Source organism: Ictidomys tridecemlineatus, unplaced genomic scaffold (assembly GCF_052094955.1).
Source record: "Ictidomys tridecemlineatus isolate mIctTri1 unplaced genomic scaffold, mIctTri1.hap1 Scaffold_110, whole genome shotgun sequence".
Lineage (NCBI taxonomy): Eukaryota > Metazoa > Chordata > Mammalia > Rodentia > Sciuridae > Ictidomys > Ictidomys tridecemlineatus.
The window spans coordinates 91,778-113,302 of NW_027521036.1; the positions used below are offsets into that span (position 1 = coordinate 91,778).

The 21,525-nt window shown below is 35.0% G+C and overlaps 1 protein-coding gene across 1 annotated transcript; it reads left to right on the forward strand.

The window, feature by feature from the left end:
* The first annotated feature begins 3,903 nt into the window (after nt 1–3,903).
* LOC144372486 (axin interactor, dorsalization-associated protein-like) lies at nt 3,904–21,480 on the forward strand. The gene is made up of 4 exons (XM_078035843.1): nt 3,904–3,992; nt 4,259–4,365; nt 19,347–19,469; nt 21,221–21,480. Exons 1-4 carry the CDS (start codon nt 3,904–3,906, stop codon nt 21,349–21,351), a joined length of 450 nt encoding a protein of 149 aa, XP_077891969.1. The 3' UTR covers nt 21,352–21,480.
* Nucleotides 21,481–21,525: the final 45 nt, after the last annotated feature.

Here is a 21,525-nt window from a genome sequence, read left to right on the forward strand (position 1 = left end):
CAGCCACAATCACTTTTCTGTGATTCAGTGAGCCACCACCCAGCTCACCTCCCTTCACTCCTTTTCTCATCTAGCCACGCCCCATCCAGGGCCTCCCTAGTTCCCTTCCTCCTAGGGACCCTAACCTCCACCAGGACCACCTGGCACCATATGCCTCTGCCTGAGGACATACCCTGCAAACATCCCCCACCTCACCCAAGATCCTAAAGCAAGAGCAGGGGCCCCATTTCTCTAATGACCCTGGTGATGTTATACAGCTGGGGGTCTTCCTAAAAACTGAGGCAGCTGGAAGACCCCCATCTTCAAACCCTGATTCTTTTGATCAACTCAGAAAGGTTTCAGACATTGCTCAAAGTAGGAAAAGGGACATTCTCAAGGGAGAGAGTGGGTCCTCTCAGAGGGGAGAGACAAAGAGCACTCTCCTGTGCTCCAGTTCTTTCTTTGGGGGGTGGGGGCAGGAAAGTTTCCAGAGAGTCCCACCAGGCCCACCTCTTGGCTCTTGACTGACAGCAGGGTGACATCAGAATTTCAAGTCTGCTTTGCCATGACAACTCTGTCACCTTGGCCCATGCTGACTGGTTCTATCTGGATTCTTAATCATTTTTACAGGTTTTATGGTTAGGAGGAATTATCTTTATCTTCCAGAATCTGGTCTGTGAAGGGACACATAACTTGGGTTATTCTTGTCAATGTTACTTCCTGCCTGAATTTCCTTGTAGATAATAGTTTGCTGAAGAATAAGACATATTCTTTCCACTTTGGTTAGTCAGGGCTGCAGGTAAATTGGTTTTTGGCAAAGAAAGCATGTGGGGGTGAAGAAAGCATGTGGGAATCAGCACAGTGGGACATTTCATAGAATTATTCTCTAAACGTGTGTTCCCACCCTCCTCATCTGTCTGTCCCCTAACAGCAATGGTACATCTATACATTTCTGTAGTAGCATCTATAGACTTCTGACCTTGGATCCTAGCCTCATCTAACTCTTGAGGATCCAGCATCATATAAGGGTATAAAGTAGGCACAAGTTGTTTACTTTCTCCATAAAGGCAGATAGTAAGGGGTGGCAGGCCTCTGCAGGCCACACTATAACTGTCTCTATATGAAGTACTCATGAGAGCAACTGAAGACTACATGCCAATGAATGGGGCACTGGCATAGATTTCTATGCCCTAGTTTTCTCACCCTAGATTAGGGTATCTCCTGTGTCTCCAGTGTTGGTGCCCATCCTTATGCTGTCTTTCCCAAGTGATTCTGCAGATGCATATTTTATGCTCCTGTGGCTTCAGATGGTCTGGTGTTTAGGAGGGGTTCCTGTAGATTGAGGCCTACTGTACCCCCACCCACACTCACACCCTTTGCTGCCCAGTGGATTCTTCGGTTCATGCGGATTATAGGGTACACTTTCTAAAGCCACAGGTGTGAGCTCAAGGTGAAGTGATACACTTAGTAGAGGACAAATGTGTGTTCTCCAGGATGGGATACTATTTTAAACATATTGGTCTGGGGAAAGTAGTGTCAGAAGATTGTACTTGACCCTCTCTACTAGGGTATCCCTGATTCCACAGGTGACTCACTAAGTCCATGGATGATTCATTTCAGTTACAAATTCAGAGAATTTGAAATAACCATTGAATGGATCTGTGGCCCCAGACATCTAGGAGAAGAACCTGGGACAGGTCCATTCCTCGCCCCATGTGAACCTTGTCAGAACCAGGGGGCCATCATGATGCTTCTTGAGACAGGGTCTCCCTATGTTGCTTAGGCAGATGAACTTCTAGTCCTCCTGACTCAGGCTTTTGGTACCTGGAATTACAGACACATGCTACCATAACAGGATCAACTTTTAAAAATTTTTGTTATATACATTTTTAATGGTTGATTTTTTTGCCCATTTCATTAAACTCTTATTACAATATGATCATTTCTGTGCTTTTGTTTCTGATATGAGTGAGACATGATCTTTTTGTTACCTGCTCCCCATTCTTGGTATCTATTCCATTGTTGTGTAAGTGATCAATATTTATTAATATTACTTATTAATATTGAGTTCATTTAACAGTTTAGTAACAATGATCATGCAGAAGTATAGAAAAGATGTTCTTATATTAAAAAATAAACAGTACTTCTTAGTGAGATAAGAAATATTAGGATTCTAGTCAACTAGATCAAGAAGGTCATGGAGAGAGTGAATGTCCATTTTAGATTTTCCCTTGCCATTTTGTATAAATTTATTTAGGCTGTAATTCTCTCATTAGCCTGTAAAGGAAGTAGCATTCTCATTTTAGAACTGGGAAGATTAGAGTATTTATGTAAATGTTGAAGTTATTGTTGTAATTGTAGGGCTAGGTTTTGATCTAAACCTTCTACTTTGATCTCCTGCTGCTTCCCCTTTGCTTGTCAGACTTAAGTTCCCACAGTCCTTTCTGTGCCTTGAATAAGACAAACTGTTTCCTACTTGGAACCTTTGTTGTTGCTCCAGCCTGTTCTCTAATACCTGGGAAGCCCTTATGCTAGAGCCACTTGTGGATGATTCCTCTCATCTCAGGTCTTGGCTCAAATGTCTTCTTACAGTATAGTTTTGAAAGGCACCCTGTCTACCTTAGCTACTCCACCAAGTTCTCTCTGCTTTTACACAGCATCCTGTTTGTATCCTTCATACCACTAATCAATCTTACATTATCTTGTTTATTTGTTGGCATATTTATTGTCTACTTTTCCTTAGTAAGGTCTAAGGTCCAGATATGAGTTCTTGATAACTATGTGTATCTTTAGCACCTAAAACAGTGATTGGAACATTGTGAGTACTCGGTATGCATTTATTGAGATGAAGAAAGAGATAAAGGATGAGGAAGAGCTAAAGGGAGAGAGAATAAGAGTGAGTAATGAGAATCTAGGTACAAGTTTCCAACTTTTTTCTCACTGGATGATTGACTCCTATTGGAATAAGTTATGTAATTACAACCTGTTCTTTTTGAATTTCCTTATTTAGGAATCCAATATGCCATACTCCTTTTAACTCAAATCTGCAAGACTCCAAAATTAAAGTCTGAGTAATTAGAGTAAAAACCATGGGTTGCACAATTAATAATGCTAAATATTCACCTTGAAATAATTGCAGGTAGTCACTAGGAACCCATAAATTGGGGAATGAAACAATAAATTTCATAAAATACTTTTCCAGATACAGATAGAATTGTAGAACATCTGTCTGTAGGCTTACATGCCAGAAAGTAATCAACCAGGACACAAGAGGTAATAGCATTATGTTGTTTGATGACTTCCCTGAGGAGAAAGTCTGCTGTGTGTGTGTGTGTGTGTGTATGTGTATGTGTGTGTACACACGTGTAAAAAATATATATATATGCATGTATATATGTATTTACACATATACAATAAATTTCATCATAAAAGGAATATTAGAATTATAACCTTGCTTCTACAAACCTTACCAGTGTGATAAGTATTGAGGAAAATCTACTGAGGATAAAGAATAAGATGTGATTATCTATTTCTCTTTAATTAGTCATCTTCAGTATCAATCTTTTAATTAAAATACTTCAGGAGAAGAGGTATTCTCTTTCACTGGTACCTCATATCACCTAGGACCTTGTACATTGGAGAACTATTTTATGGTTCATTTTCTATGAGGGCTCTGAGACTTTCCTTGGAGATCTTACAGTACTCTGAAAATACTGGTACCTGCAGTCCACAATGGACATTTTTATTTTGCTATGACATTCAGTAGTCAATTGCAGAGTCTTGAAATGATAGTGAAGCTCTGAATTTAAAATACATATATTAATGTGTGGTTAATACACTATAAAATATGATTAAAAGTATCAATTTAAGATATAACATATAAGACTAACTAATATATAAGTCTAAGATTATGATATAAGTCTAATGTTGGTCTATGTATTTTTTCTAGTCCTAAAGAATATTCTCACATATAATAAAGAATTTCCATTTGATGTTCAGCCTGTCCCATTAAGGTAAATAAATAAGCATCCATATTTTATCTTCTGATTTTATTATCTATTTTATGCCTGTTTTTCAAATATTTCTGTATTTTTTCCCTATCAAATTTGGTATTGGTGATATGGCTGATACCATTGGTAGCAATGAGATGATTGACATTGACATTTATATCAACATTAACCTAATAATCAGCATCTTATCTGGGAAGTTAGTGGCTATGAGGGTTAGCTGGTGTATTAAGTGGAGTAGCTCACTAATTTTTCTGTCCTTTTTTATATAGGAGAATTTCAGCCCCTGGTGAGGAAGAGCATTTGGAATTTGAAGAAGATGAAGAAGAAGGTGGTGCTGGAGCAGGGTCTCCTGATTCTTTTCCTGCTAGAGTGCCTGGTGGGTACAAAAAATGTACATTATATAATTCAAGGTCAGGTGTTTGGAACTTACTTTTGTACTTGTTAGTGGCGGGTAAAACATCTCCAGGTTTGCCAATCTTAAGCAAATTATCATGGCCATTCTGATAGCAGTAGCTAATGGTTTATTGTGAAAGTATCTTACTATTTGTGTCAGGGATCCTCAAAACATCCCGGGTTTAGTGATTGGCTAGGAAGACCCACAGGACTCAGCATATAGCTGTACTCACAGTTGTATTCTGAGTCATTACAACAAGAAAACACAAGAACAAAATTAGCAAAGGGTAAAAGCACACAGGCAAATTCCAGAGGAAACCAAACTTCTAAGAGTCCTCTCCCAGCAGAGTCAAATATGTACTTGATTCTCTCAACATTATTTCACACCTGTAAAATGAAAAATATTGTCTATTGGGGAAACACTGTAGAGATTCAGTGCACAAGACACTTATTGGGGTTAGCATGAACCAAAACTAAAGACTCCAGGAAGAAAGCAAGTGTTCAGCACAAACCATATTGTTTGCATGGACGGTTTAGGCACAGTGATCTTCTTAACAGGGCATGATGGGAATCCTGCTGAAATCCAGGTTCCCAGATGCTAGCCATGGACCAACATTGTAAGTAGGCTTTCTAGAGTAACTGTTTGCTATGTTAATTCTTTTCTTTATATATCTAGCTGTTCTTTAAATAATCATACATGATTGTGAAACCTGGACCTGGAGGAACAGATACTATACAGTTGCCCTTAACAGGGAAATAAAGAATACATAGCAAGTTCTTTTTATTTGTGGAAGATTTGACAAGGTTGTAAAATACCCTAGTCAAGCACCCTGAGTGAATTTTTTGCCTCTTCCACTTCTATAATTTCTTCTGTTCTTATACAGTGCACAGTTTTTACTTCTGATGAACTAGTTCATTTTTTGGAAGTGTGGAAATAACACTGTACTATTGTGATGCATTTTTTATGCTTTATGGTATAATTAAATATAATATACATATCATCCAGAAAACTTCATAATTAAAGTCATATTCCAGTAATTTAAATACTCTTTGGTAGAAGACGTTTGAAATATAAACAGTATAGGCTTAGACAAACAAGATACCTGCGCTTTTGAGTCTAACATCTGCCAATCAGTAGTTGAGTGACTGTACTTTTTTCTTTATAAAAGGAGATGTTGACAATGCCTAATTCATAGGGTTACAATGAAAATTAAGGCACCACATACAAAGCATTTGGCATGATACTTTTCATTTGCTGGGGTAGTGGTGGCTACTGTATTTTCATTATCACTTCTAAATGGTGCTAACAGTCCTACACCATAGGGTTATTGGAAAAATTACAGTCACTATAAAATGTTATTGTTAGTGTTTCTTTGATACAAGGTAATTATTTCCAATCTGTTTGTCCTTATGAAGAAAGAGCTATATTTTACTTGTCATATTTGTAGGAAATTTCAAGATTGCTGAGATGATGAGGTAAATAAATTTGCTAAAATTTTTCTGTATTTTTTATTTCCTTTTCAAACCACATGCTGTACTTGAAATAGATTCCAGTTCTATAAATTTCTGGTTTGATTATTTGTTCACTAGCTATACTTCTGTAGCAAACAAGATCCTTGAAGCAGATGATGTAAGTCATGAAATGGACAGATTAAGGTCTTTATGGGTTTCAGGTTGCTGAGTTGAAAAGAAACTCTGTAAATTAAGTCTATTTGCTATGAAAGATTAAGCCCAAAGTAATTAGATTTTTGTATTCTGATATAGCATTTTGGTATTTTATTTCAGAGATACAGAAAGCTCACTAAACCTTTCTATTCCCTGAATTATTTTCCTCAAAGTAAGAAAGAGTACATATAGTTCAATTGGCTATATTTGATTTTCGATCATATTTTCCAGGGCCTGTGTCATTATAAAATTAAAAATGTCATTGAAGGACAATTTGACCTTTAACTTAATTGTAGAATGGGGAAAATTGTTATACTGTGGACATCCAAGATTTCATTCATGATAAGGCTGTTGTGTCTATATTATCATGGCAGGGTGCTCCTAAGAATTATAACATTTTTATTATCTTTATTTTATGTAATTTATATAATTGTAAGTTTGTTGTATTTTTTTTTTTTGGTACTGAGGATTTAACACAGGGGTACTTTACCAGTGAGCCACATCCTCAGCCCTTTTTATTTTTCATTTTGAGACAGGATTTCACTTAGTTGCTGAGGGCCTCACTGAGTTGCTGAGATTAGTCTTAAACTTGGGATCCTCCTGCCTCAGCCTCCCAAGTCACCTGGATTACAGGCTTGTGCCATAGCATCTAGCTTATTATGATCTTTTGAAAAAATATTGATTAAGGTGTCCCTTACATATATAAAAGGCATCTTTTTTTAGTGTGCAGCTTTATGAGTTTTGACAAACACACATGCTAAACACTACTACTGTTAAGCTAATGAGATGAAGTATAATATATGACTATGGTATGACCAAGAGTAGTTTATTCCCATTTAAAATTAAAAATGAATTTTTATCCAACCTTTCTTGAAAAGAATAAAAAATTGTTAAACCTTTCTTTGACATTAATATCATTTTCAAAGCCTTCAATTCTCATAAGACAAACAGTAACTTTTGTGTACTGCTTTAAACACTAACTGGCTTAAGTACAAATAGTAGTTTAATTTTCTTAAGGTAATCTCAGTAGATTTCATTTAAATAGAGGATATAAATTTATAACCTATTATTTATTACCTGAAAACTTATTTATCATTTTGAATATTAAAGCTTCTAAATGATAAACCAAAGTAATACAAATAAAAAAAATAGCTGATCAGGATTATATGCTTATAATCCTAGCTACTTAAGAAATTGAGGCAGGAGGATTGCAAGTTTGAGGCCAGTGGGGGCAACTTAGAGAGACTTTGTCTCAAAATAGAAAGAACTAGGGATGTAGCTCAGTGGTAGGGTGCTTGCCTCACCTGTGTGAAGCCCTACATTTGTTTCCTAGTACCACATGCACAAATAGCCATGACACAATTTTAGACAAAATTTAAAAAAACATTTCTGAGTGACCTAAACATAAGCCTAGCAATCTCAACATTATTCTAAATTTGTATTGGTTATTCATCTTTTATATAGTCTTAGATATGTACAAAAACTGTTTTTTGAAACTCAAAATGAAGAGTGAATCTTACTTCTTTAATATCAAGCCTGTACTTGTTTCTTTCCTGCATAAATATTCAATTCTGAGTTGAACTTGAGAGTTAAGCAAATATGGATTTCATTTTCAGCTAAAGTGCAGTGTTTTTCTTACTCATGCATATAGGAAGTTGAAAACTGCAACAAAATATTCATTGCTGTTCCATGAATATTAGGGCATCCTTATTTCACAGAATTTCAGAATATATTTAGGGTTAAGCAGTAAATACTACCAAAGTGTGCAGTTAAACTCTGGCTCTCCGTGCACTTCCTTTCTCTCAAAGTCTCAAATTCTCAGACTGAGCCGAACAGTCAGAGCCAGAGTCCCTTATCCAGTCATGTACTTATATTGAAAGGAAAGGAAAATACCATTCAATGTTATCTGGAAGTTCTCCTAGCTATTTTTCAATAGTTTTAAGGCTTGTTAATATTCTATTACTCTCAAGCAGTTTTGGAAACATTTTAAGATTTCTTTTTTATAATTTGTCTTGTTTGTTTGTAGTACTGGGGATTGAAGTCTGGGGTGCTCTACCACATAGCTACATCCCCAGCTCTTTGACTTATTTTTTTTTTATTTTGAAACAGGGTTTTGCTAAGTTGCCCAGGCTGGCCTCTCCTGCCTTAACTTGCCAAGTTCCTGGGATTACAGGCATGCACCACTAAGTCTGGCTAAGTTTTTTTTAATCCATGAATCTTGTCACTTGAAGTCAAAAGGTTTTCTCCAGAGCTTTGCAGAAATTGGTTTATAGGAAATTTCTATTGAGTATGCTCTTCATCAAGGCTCTAAGCAACATCTGGCCTGCTTTGTCTTGAAAGTCCTCTGGCCACTCAAATTTTTAACCCAACACCTGTAGTAACTCTTCCTTGCATGCTAAATGGCATCTGTGTATGAAGCATATACCCACTGATTCATCTTAGGTTTTGTGAGAGTATTTATTATTTTTTCCAGATATGATGGTTACACTTAAGAATTCAGCCATTATCCAAATCACATATTTCTGAACACAGAAAAATACATATTTCTAGTACCAGTCAATAAAGAAAATAAAAACAAGAATATATTCATATAACTTATATACAAACAACTTTAATCAGGTATAATTTTTCACAGACCTAGAAATATTATTATTTGAATGCTAATGACCCCTAAGATTTTTATCAAACTTTTAATATAATTTCAAAGTGAACAAACTTCTTATGATTTTACTCTTTATCTTGAAAGGTTGGACCAGTTTCTCAACTACTAATCAGTTACCAACCAAAAGAAATTGTGCATGTGTTTTCATATTTTCACACAATTTGTATGTGTGTACAAATTGCAGATGTGCAGTACAAATTGCAAAATTTTTCTCTTGCTAGATTTTTAAGACCCATTTCATGTTTTGTGCCATTTACAAAATGTTATGACCAAATAATGATTTGATAATACCATTATTTTAAATTATGTTAAAATTATCCCAAAATAATAGAAAATATTATTTTATATATATCATTTTTATTGGATTTTAAAATTACAAAGAAATGTGCACTTAAAAAATGTGTGTGACAGACTTTGAATTTGTAGTATCAAACATCTGAATTTAATTACAAGTATGATAAATCTAAAACAAAGAAGACATAAATATTTAATCACACACATATGATAATGCTTAGTTTACATTTTAGATATCAGGTTTATCTCTGTCCTAAAAGTATGGACAACAAATTTTGTACTCCTTATTCATGACATTTAATTTACCAAGCACCAAGGCAAAATGAAGACTGACTCACCTCTTATTGAAGTAAATGCCTGTGACAAACATTTGTACAATATCATGTAAAAAGCAAATTCAAATCAGTGTTTTAAAAAATATAATCTTTGGTAATTTTCCTCTTTTAATGTTCTGACCTAGAAAATGATGTACTATTTTGGAATGAAGACTGTCATGCCATTTCCAATTTTGGACTAGAAATTGTCCTTATAGTATGATATGAGATATAAACAATAGAAATTTTTAAAAAGCAAAAATAAAAAAGTTGAAAGAAAAGAATGACTTCCTCTTCTGCATGTGAGGACAGGGTCTTAAGGATCCCATTGACCTTCATATCCATGTCACTCCAGACTCATCCTCAGGCTGGTGGTCCTTTCATTGTCTGATTCTCCATGATCTCTATGGCCATCCTACTTGATACTTAGACCTTCATTTTTCTCAGCATCCTCTTGGAACAAAGAAGTTATGGGCAGGGGGTGGGGGGCTTCAGATGTTCTCCCATTGTTTTTCTGTACCTGTTGCAGGTAGAGTGGTGCTTCATTGCTTGGTCTGTGTCAGTGCTGTGGGGTGACCAGCAGAGGCCGAGGCCTTACTTGCACAATTCCCTTTCCTCTCCACAGTGGCAGTGGCTGTAACATTCTTGGCTAGGTCAGACGCTTTTACACAGTTTTTAAAACATTCTTGAGGGAACTTGTCTATGTTTAACAAACAGCCATTTGGGGGATCCATAGCTACCTTCACAAATTGTTTTCCACAGATGAAGCACAATGAAATAGAACAACTTGAGTTTTTACCCAAGTACCACCTGTTAATAAACAGTTTCCATCAACAAGATGGACTTTTTGGTATCCCCTATTACAGTAGTGTGGTAAAATGGTTCCAAACCTTCTAATTCATTGTCATTACTTTATCAGAGTTGTCTTTAGGTTTAGGCTTAGAATCTTCCTCTCGCAGAAAATCACACTGAATTGAGTAATTCCTTCCAACTCTTTTTGACACCAGTGAGAGCATGCTTGCTCTGGTTGGTGCATAAGAGGTGGTTGGGGGCAGATAAGTCAGAAAAAGACATGCTTTCTGTGTTCAGTACAACTTCGGGCTCACCAGCTATCAATGGCTTCCTTTGTCTTGCAGTAAAAACTGAAAGTGGAATTAACCAAATGAACACAGTCCTGCTGCTCACTGCTATATGAGTGTTAAAGACCTATCATATTGCTATCTGGGCTGCTCAGTCTCTGTCCATTCCTGTGAATGTGCATTGCCCAGTGTACAAAGTTCAAATGTTACTCTTTTTTAATCACTCCCTTACTTGGAGTTCTTAGTGACAGCTCAATAACATCCATGGGATGTTATTGAAAACTTGGTTTGGACAGCTGTAGCCATTTAGAATTTTCCATATTTAAAAGTATGAGGCATAAATAGTGGCCTCACAAAAATGTCTATATTCTAATCCTGGGAACCTGTGACTGTTATGTTTACATGGCAAAAGGAACTTTGCAGAAGCTTGAGATGGGGAGGTTCTCCTGCAGTTCCTTTTAAGGCTTTAGGGACAATTAAAATAAAGATGTTAAAATGACACATGATGGTTAAAAGCATGGACTCTGTAGCCAAACTTCTGTGTGATTATGGATAATTTGTTTTTCTATGCCTCACTTTTCACCTCTGAAAAATAGAACTAAACTATTGTTGTGAGGATTAGATGAGAGGATTAGGATAGTATGTGGCACATCACAAATACTCACAAGTGTTAGCTATTTCTTATTTACATAGCAATTCCATGTGGAAGAACATTTCTTCTAATCTTTGCTCTAGATCTGAGAGCAGATGATCTAGCTGGAATAGCACAGTTTACACTGGATTGTGTGTAGTGATTTCTTTCTTATCCTTGTTAGTCTTCGAATTTTATGAATGTAGTTGACTTGTTCTCATATTACACTATGTAATTGGATATGTTAATTCTTCACTTAGAAATCTTCCTTTTAATGCATTGGCTCAATTTACAACTATCATGGTTTTATCTTTGATGCAAAAACATGCATATAGATGGTATGGTATTATTTTAGCATTTGATCTTCTTTTATGTTTATTATTTCTTCACTCATTGATATAGATTCTCTAGCCATTTGTTTACTAGAGCATGATAACCTCTAGAACTGAAAATTCAGTCATTCATTCAATAAAATATTTCTTCAACAAAGATCTGTTTATTCCTTGTGCATACTACAAAAGGAACAGTTCCCACACCTTTCAGGATGCTTATTGTGTAGTCAGCAAGACAGAGCCAAAAGCACATGATTATGATTAGAGATGTGCACCAATGTCATAGGTTGGCAAAAAAGAAGGGCTGAGGGAATTCAATAAATCTAGCCAGATTTAGGACTCACTGAGTATGTAGGAGTTGACCATGCAGAGAGAGAGAGCACATCATAGACCATTCTGAAACACCTTAAATAGGCACCTTTCTATGTAATCTATGATCTTAATTACACTCAGCTTCCTTCATAATGGAACACAATGTTTGCTATTCTACCTTGAATTAAACAAGAAATTCAGACTTGAAATCACTGCCTCCATATTAAATTATTCGAAGCATAATGATTACATTAAACCTTACTGTGTAGTCTCAGGCAAAAAGATTGTTGGTAAGGAATGTAGCATCAGCCCTACCATTTCAACTGAAAGACCTAGATGATGACAGGTTATAAAATTGACTCACCCCAAAGTAACAACAAGTTTAATATCAACTTGGAAAAAAATAATCTTAACATCAAAAAGACTTTGAAAGTTGTAAAGCAATCATCTTTTGAATGTCAAAAAAGGTAGTAAAGAGGTAATACATAAAAGAAGTAACATTCTTGGGGGTTTTGGGGGGTGGGGTGGGGTGGGTTCTTTTTTTGTCTTTTTTAGAACTGGGGTTTGAATCCAGTATTTTGCAAATGCAAGGCAGACACTTTGCCACTGAGCTACATCCCAACCCAACATTCTTAATATATAAAGAAAAATTTTAATTGTAATAACCAAAGCAGAATACATGAGAGGAACAGACAATATGAGCGAGCGCACGAGCGTGCACACACACACACACACACACACACACACACACACACACACACACACATTTAAAAAACATCCGTTAAACATAAAAAGATACTCAACTTTATTTTTAATAAAAAACAGAAATTAAAGCTACTGTTGGTGAGTCTTAGGGGAAATAGGTACTTATTAATCACTGGTGGGAACAGAAAAATGGTGAGGTTCCTTTGGAGGGGAATTGAGCATTCTCTAACAACATATAAGTACATATTTTTTCCTTAGCAATCCCATTCCTGAGAATTTACTTTGAAGATGCACCCCCAAAATACAGGAAAAAGAGGAGGAAACATTTGCATATACACAAGATTCTCTGTTTAGGTGTTTTTTATAATGATAAAAAGTTAGAAATAAAGTAACTGCCATATGAAGATTGACTGAATAAACATAGGATGCTGTAGAAAATAATTCAGAAAATCTCCATGAACTAATGAGTGATTTTTCAAATTATTGTTAGCAGAATTTATCAAGGTAGTTCACATTAGCAGATTAAGGGGAAAGATTTCATAAAGTTGTCAACAATGCAGAAAAAGTTTTCAGTTAAGTTTGAAATACAGCCTTGATTTTAAACAATTCTTGTCAAAGAACAGAAAAACATCCTTAACCTGATAAAACATGGCTACATGACATTTACAGCCCAAAATCGTTTAATGATGAATTTGAACAAAACAAGAGTGTCTATTACTTCTTTTCATCAGCATTGTTTTGGAAGCTCTAGCTACTGCACTAGGACAAGAAAATGAAATATAAAAGGGGGGATGTTCTTTATTTGCACATTTATGAATATATAGAGAATATATGCAAAAAACCTATTCATAACTCATTAATAAGATAATGTGGTTCCTGGATAGAAAATCTGTACAGACAAATCAATTTTATCTCAAACAAGTAATAATTGCTTAGAAAATGAACTATTATAATATTTATAGTAGTATTAAATAATATCAAGGACCTTATTATAAATTCAACAAAAGAAATATAAGAATTTTATGTAGAAAATAAACCTTTATTGAAAGAAATAAAAGAATATCAAAAGGAAAAGGAAACTGGAGCAATCTTGAAATTAGGGAAAAAGATGGAAGAGTGACTTAATAATTGTTATGGTTGGTGAGATGTTGAATTGTACATTCTCTTTTACTTTTTTCATTTCTCTCAATTGAATTGTTTATGAGAATGCATTTTATAAAAACAGTGAAGTCATTATTCTTTTTTTCATTTGTTCATAATAGTTATTCTTGACATTAGATTCATTTGGACTAATTATAAATGCATGGGATATAATTTGCTCCAATTAAGTCCCTTCACCCTCCCCATCCTCCCTCCCACTGTTCCCTTTCATCTACTTTACTGATCTATTTATTTACATTTTTTAAAATTAGTATGTTATAGATATTCAAAATGATGAGTTTCATTATAGTATATTCACATATGTGCATTGAAAAGTTAATTTGGTTTCATTCCACAGTTTTTCCCTACCCACTCCCCATTCCCTTCTTTTTCTTTTATTGATTTTATTTTTTTTAAATACACGACAATGGAGTGTATTACAATTCTTATTACACATATAGAGCACTTTTTTTATCTTTGTATAAAGTATGTTCATGCCAATTCACGTTATACATATACTTGTTTTTTTTGCATTACAATTCTTATTACACATATATACCACAATTTTTCATATTTCTGTTTGTATATAAAGTAGGTTGACATCCAATATGTGTCTTCAGACATGTACTTTGGATAATGATGTCCATCACATTCATTCCACATTCATTAGGAGGCTAATCCCCTGCCTCCTCCCTTTCCCTCACTCCCCTCTTCCCTATCTAAAATCCATCTATTCATCCCATGTTCCTCTTCCCTACCCTATTATGAGTCAGCCTCCTTATATCAGAGAAAACATTTGGCATTTGTTTTTTGGGGATTGACTAACTTCACTTAGCGTTATCTTCTCCAATGCCATCCATTTACCTGCAAATGCCATAATTTTATTCTCTTTAAAAAACGTTCATAGTGTATATATGCCACATTTTTAAAAATCCATTCATCCACTGAAGGGCATGTAGGTTGGCTCCACAGTTTAGCTATTGTGAATTGTGCTGCTATAAACATTGATGTGGCTGTGTCCCTGTAGTATGTTGTTTTTAAGTCCTTTGGGTATAGTCCAAGGAGAGGAATAGCTTGGTCAAATGGTGGTTCCATTCCCAGATTTCCAAGGAATCTCCATACTGCTTTCCAGATTGGCTGCACCAATTTGTAGTCCCACCAGCAATGTATGAGTGTACCTTTTTCCCCACATCCTCTCCAATACTTATTGTTGTTTGTCTTCATAATAGCTGCCATTCTGACTGGAGTTGTATCTTAGTTTTGATTTGCATTTCTCTGATTGCTAGAGATGTTGAAATTTTTTTCATATATTTGTTGATTGATTGTATATCCTCTTCTGAGAAGTGTTTGTTCAAGTCCATGGCCCATTTTTTGATTGGGTTACTTGTTTTTTCAGTGCTTAGCTTTTTGAGTTCTTTATATACCCTAGAGATTAGTGCTCTATCTGATGTGTGAGGGGTAAAAATTTTCTCCCAGATGTAGGCTCTCTGTTCACCTCACGGATTGTTTTCTTTTGCTGAGAAAAAAAACTTTTTAGTTTGAATCCATCCCATTTATTGATTCCTGGTTTTAATTCTTGTGCCATAGGAGTCTTATTAAGGAAGTTGAGGCCTAACCCACATGATGAAGATTAGGGCCTACTTTTTTCTTCTGTTAGACGAAGAGTCTCTGGCTTAATTCCTAGGTCCTTGATCCATTTTGAGTTAAGTTTTGTGCATGGTGAGATTTATGAGTTTAATTCCATTTTGTTGCATATGGATTTCCAGTTTTCCCAGCACCATTTGTTGAAAATGCTATCTTTTCTCCAGTGCATGTTTTTGGCACCTTTGTCTAAAATAAGATGATTGTAATTTTGTGGGTTAGTCTCTGTGTCCTCTATTCTGTACCATTGGTCTACCAGTCTGTTTTAGTGCCAAAACCAAGCTGTTTTTGTTACTATTGCTCTGTAGTAGAGTTTAAGGTCTCATATAGTGATACTCCCTGCTTCACTCTTCCTGCTAAGGATTTCTTTAGCAATTCTTGGTCTCTTATTTTTCCAGATGAATTTCATTATTGCCTTTTCTATTTCTATGAGGAATGCCATTGAGATTTTGATTGGAATTGCATTAAATCTATATAGTGCTTTTGGTAGTTTGGTCATTTTGATAATATTAATTCTGCCTATCCAAGAGCAAGGTAGATCTTTCCAGAAATAGTAAATGAATTCAGCAAAGGAGCAGGATATAAATCAACACCCATAAATCAAAGGCATTTCTGTATATCAGTGACAAAGCCTCTGAGAAGGAAATGAGGAAAACTACTCCATTCACAATAACCTCAAAAAAATGATACTTGAGAATCAATTAAAGAAGTCAAAGATCTATACAATAAAACTACAGAACCCTAAAGAGAGAAATCAAAGAAGATCTTAAAAGATGGAAAGATCTACACATTCCCTTCTTAAAAGGAGAAAAGGAGGAGGAGGGAGGGAGAGGGGGAAGTTGGGCAGGGTCAGATCAGAATATGATAACCCAAAGGGTGGGGTTTGGCCTGCTGAGAACTTCTAACTGAAGGAGATTGGAATCTCAAAAGCAAGCTCAGCAGCAAAGCCTTTGCTCTCCTCCTGCCCTCCTGTCCGTTCACCCTTCTCTCCCAAAGCCAGTCATAAAACCTAGAAAGTGCTCTCTCTCTCTCTCTCTCTCTCTCTCTCTCTCTCTCTCTCTCTCTCTCTCCCTCTCTCTCTCTCCCTCTCTCTTTCCTTCTTTCCCTGCTATTCCCTTCCTGTCCCCCTACCCTCCCTTCCCCCCTCTCTTAAAAACCCTCATTCCAGACAGGACCTGCCTTAGGTCCAGAAGGAAAGAAGGCCAAGAAGATGACCAGACAGGGCTTGCTGGGACCCTGGCAGCCTTTTACCATTAGCTCACACCCCCTTTTCCAGTCATTTCTACATGGCCATCCATTCTTCATGGAACATAAACATAAAAACAGGAGTTTTCCCTGGATCTCTAGGTCTTTATTTCTGAAGGCTTTTAGGTCAAATAAAATTCTATTAAATAATTGTAATGATTTTTAAAATGTAAAGATATATACTAGTTCATAAATTAGAAGAAGCAGTTTATAAAGATAGACTCTTTCTGAAACTCATCTGAATTTTTATTGCAGCTATAGAATGAAGATACTGTATTAGTGGTAAGAGGATAAACAGTCCGGTAAGACAGAATAGAAAACTCAGAAAGTGATTGCCACATGATTTATGATTGAAGTGGGACTGCAGATCAGTGGTGGAAAATGTCAGTCTTTTTAATGAGTAGTGCTGAGACAATTGAGTATTTATGTGAAATTGAATGAAATTAAAGCCCCTACTATACACTGTAGTCAATAATTCTGTGTGACATATGGAATTAAGTGTGAATGGCAAAACAATAAAATGCTTTCAAGATAATACCTTTATGATTTTGGAGTGGGGTAAGTTGTCTTAAATATGACATAAAAAGCACTGATAGTAAAGGAAGATATTAAGAAATTTGATATTACTAGCAGTAAGTATTTATCATAATCAGAAGACACCATGGCAGAGAAAAGTCATTCTTAACATTCAAAACTAATACTTGGTGTTAGAAGTTAGCAATGGTTGCTATCTTTTGGAAGAGTGAATTGGATATGGTGGGGGGAAGGACACTCCCAGGAGGCTGATCATATCTTTCCTAGATCTGATACTAGTTATACAGGTGTATTAACTTTGTGGAAGTTCAGCAAACTGTACTAACAATTTGTACATTTTAAAATGTATATGCTCTACTTCAACAAAAAGTCTTTATAAAGGAAAAGTACTAAGAAGCTATTTGTAAAACATTTGTCCAGCAAAATAATAGAGACCTCCTACAGCTCAATAAGATAGATATCTCAATAAAAAATCGAGCAAAATAATTGAACACACTTCAGAAAAGAGGAAATCATATATTTGATTTATTCTAAAAGGTGCTCAACCTTATTAATCTTCAGAGGAATGCAAATTCAAATGATTGATTTCTTTATACCAAAATTGGCTAACATGAAGAATCTGAGAAAACAGTACCTAGTGAGGATGTGGAGCAATGGGAACACTACTGCACTTGGGCTAGGAATAAAAATTGGCACAACCACCTTGGGAAATGGATTGTCATTACATAGTAGGTATGGAGGTAACATGCCAGGTGACTTAGTGATTCCTCTGTTTCAGAAATGGGTGCTTATGGGAACCAGAAGATGTTCAGAAGAGTATTTATTATAGCCTTGTTAACTATATCCAAACACTTGAAGTAATTCAAATGTCTATCAACACAAGAATGTGTACATAAACTGTAGCATATTTATACAGCCATGTACTACATAATAGAATGAACTTTTCTGCAGAAAAATTCATATATGATATACATACATGTGAATATGTATGTATATAAATATAAATGTATACATATTCACATTTTTCGTAAAATTTCAGAGGTGTTTTTTAACTCTCTGAAGTTCATCCCAGATGTCCAGGTACAAGCCCCTCTTCTAAAAGTACCCTCATTTGTCAATCAAAGAAGATGCATAAAAGGTATTATGTATATATTTAATGATATCAGCCTGAGCCCATTTAGGTTTGTTAATGCAACAGTGGACTGCAGCCTCCAGGCCTTCCCATTATTGCATTTGTCTGTATTGTCTTCATATTTGTTTAAATTAGAAAGTAATACATTTTTAACAGCACTGTTGAGGTATAATTTGCATTTCATAACATTTCCCTTCTGTAAGTATAAAATTCATCGATTTTTGACACCTCTATAGAGTTTTGCATCTGTCATCACTATACAAGTTGAGAACATTCCCATCACCTCCCAAAATTTTCTCAAGCCACATTTGCCATCAATCAAATGTGTATTTTCAAATGTAGTGTGTTTATTGCTTCATGTATTTCAAATAACTCATCATTAAAAGTAGCATAACACATTGTTGAATAGAAACTTGAAAAACATCAACCAAAATCTTTTGTTAAGTGTATTTTGAGGTTCTGTATACATACTTGATTAAAATCAGCTTATTTGCATCTGTTCTCTATTGCTAGTTTCAAAAAAGGGAACATACTGAACAGTTGATTTCTTCCTTCATATGTCCTTGGTGGGTGAATGTTGTCATGTTGTTCTGGGTAGGTTTTTAGTTTTAAAAATTTTAGTTGGTTTTGGGGAAAATGTTCAGTTATACAAATGGCCATTTTATATGGCAGTCTCTATAGTACTAATTTCTGAGAGAATAACTCATACAAAATAGAATGAAGAATAGAAGTTAGACTATATAGTTAAATTAAAACATAAATATCAAATTGTAAATTATTTTCTTTATTAGGAGTAACTAAAGAGAAGAATGTATTGATCAACTCTGATATTAAATGTCTCAGACTTTAGAACAGTATAACAAGTATTTTAAAAGCTTTTCTCGTCTTTGTTCTACCACTTCATATTAAGATGCTGAGTATAATATAGAAGTACATATGGAATATAAATATTATGTGAGCATATTATACAATTATGTATAATTGGGCTTCCTCAAGTAATCTTTTTAACATACTTTTATTATACATACTATATACTATTATTATAGAAATGATTATTTCTGCTTAAAGGTGATTTATGGTTGGGAAATGCAGATATATTATGTGTAAAATTAAATATTTTTCTAAAAAAGTATAACATCAGATGTTCATGAATTTCGGAAATAAAAATACATAATGCCTAGCTAGTTCCTAAGAGGTAGGCTATATCTTCTGTTTGTCAAAGTATTTACTCTGAATTGTTGGTGGAGCTAACTTTTACTGAGGTTTCTCTGTTGCCAGGTACTTTATTACCAAGGTTGCCATCAGAACCGGGAATGACATTACTCACTATCAGGATTGAGAAAATTGGTCTGAAAGACACTGGACAGTGCATCGATCCCTATATTACAGTTAGTATAAAGGGTAAATAACTGGCAAATTGCATTATGTTTTTTCTCATATGGGACAAAGTTTTTGACAGGGGATGGTCTTGTATATGTGACAACTTACTTTAATGCATTCTATAATGAGGCAAAATCCTAGAAGAGATCATAACAGAACATAGTTCGAAAGACTTACAAAAAATATTTCCTACTTATACACTCACTTTTGCTTTTGAGTTTGTATAGATTTTTGCTCTTCAGATTCCATCTAATGTGCAGACTAAACATACACATTGTCCTTAACAGCAGCTACAGTCTTCAGGATATAGATTAACAATAGCACCCCTCACCTTCTCCTATCCAGTCTATATTCATTTCTCTCCACAAAGCCCCATTTCCTATTTTCCCATCTCTCCTGCTTCAGCCCCTTCTTCTTCCTGTGCTACTGAGGTATCTACTTAGGTGAATCCTACAGAGGCAGATGAAAATCAGGGGACAGGGAAGTAGGGTGCAACCATAACATCCATGCCCTGAAAGCAATCCCGTGGGATGATGATGTGATTAAGGAATAAATTATACCATTTTACAGAAATAACTATAGTTAGTACAAACGGCTTATTTTAATCTGTAGTTTTGCACCAAAGGAACAGATCGGTGCTGAAATTAAATGGAGGAACTTTTATCAATTGCAGAAATAAAGTCAGATCCATGGGTTCATTAGTGCTAATTAAAAGAAAAATATGACCACAAAGAAAAACATTTATTTAAAGAACATAATCCACAGCACTAATACTGGTACACTTTTAAATTCCGAGGTTACCAGTTATCAAATATATAGTGTACCGGAAAATATTTACATTGTTTGATAGGCCATTTACAAAACTGCATACTCATTGAGAAAGTATACTTAAAACACAAAAATATTTAATGATGTTGTAAATGTTAAATTACCTTTGCATATGTTATACTGAAATATTTTTATGTAAATATTTTTTTAATTATTAAATGTACTAAATTGTTTTTTGAGCTTTTTGAGACACATAAATGAATAACACATAAACACTGAGGAGTTATTAAATGAGTCCATGTTGAATTTGACTAAACTGAGATTTTTAAACCCGGAAAATTAAAACTATATATAACGTGCCATCTGGTTGTTGTAAATTCAGGGTATGTTGTAAACAGTATAACCAGAATTTAGATAATATATATGAAAAATTATTCATTAACCAAAGGGTTTTTGTTGGCTGTTCTCATCCATTTTTGGTTCTTAACAGGGAAATTATGATAAGGTTAGGTTTAAAGGCTTTTCTAAATAAGTCATATACTTGATCAAAGTTAGAAATTGGTGGCAGAGCTCCATTGTGGCAAATTATATACTCCAGATTTTTTTGGCATAGAAATATATAGTGGGATATTCCCTATGAAAAAAAAAAAACATGTTTGTTCTTTTTACCACTTCACTATGAAGATCAAGTTTTGTCCACTTGGCCATGTAAAGGCTTCCTACCACTTCACTATGAAGATCAAGTTTTGTCCACTTGGGCCATGTAAAGGCTTCCTTGTCCCCTTCATGAGGTCTCCTATCCAGTCTATATTCATTTATCTCCACATACCCCATGAACTTTAACAACTCTCACATACTTGCTCACACCAAATAGGAATCTCTTAGCCTGAGAATCTCCTCTCAGCTCTTTCCATGCCTCTTTAGGAACTGTAACCTTTGCAGTTTCTATATTTTCCGTCTGTATATGTGAATGCTCATAAGCAGAAACTTAATTGTTTCTCCAGATCTGAATGACATAGATTTAACTCCTGTGCAAGATACTCCTGTGGCTTCAAGAAAAGAAGATACATATGTTCATTTTAATGTGGACATTGAGCTCCAGAAGCATATTGAAAAATTAACCAAAGGTTTGTAATTATCAGTTACTGACTTCTTAAGGACACAGTACTTATCTGGGTTTGTGTTCATAGTATACTTAACACAAGATCTTATGTCACATAGTTATGAATATTGACTTAAAGTCAAATCAAAAATTTTTTTTAAATATGAGAATTAGCAGTTGCATTATCTAGTTGTGTAATAAATGTGG

Bases quoted from the DNA above. Each gene is read 5' to 3' on its own strand.
- LOC144372486 (XM_078035843.1), top strand. From the start codon at position 3,904: ATGTTGGTCTATGTATTTTTTCTAGTCCTAAAGAATATTCTCACATAT. The intron at 3,993-4,258 runs GTAAATAAATAA...TTTTTTATATAG, and splicing joins GTTCAGCCTGTCCCATTAAG to GAGAATTTCAGCCCCTGGTG. The intron at 19,470-21,220 runs GTAAATAACTGG...TTGTTTCTCCAG, and splicing joins TATTACAGTTAGTATAAAGG to ATCTGAATGACATAGATTTA.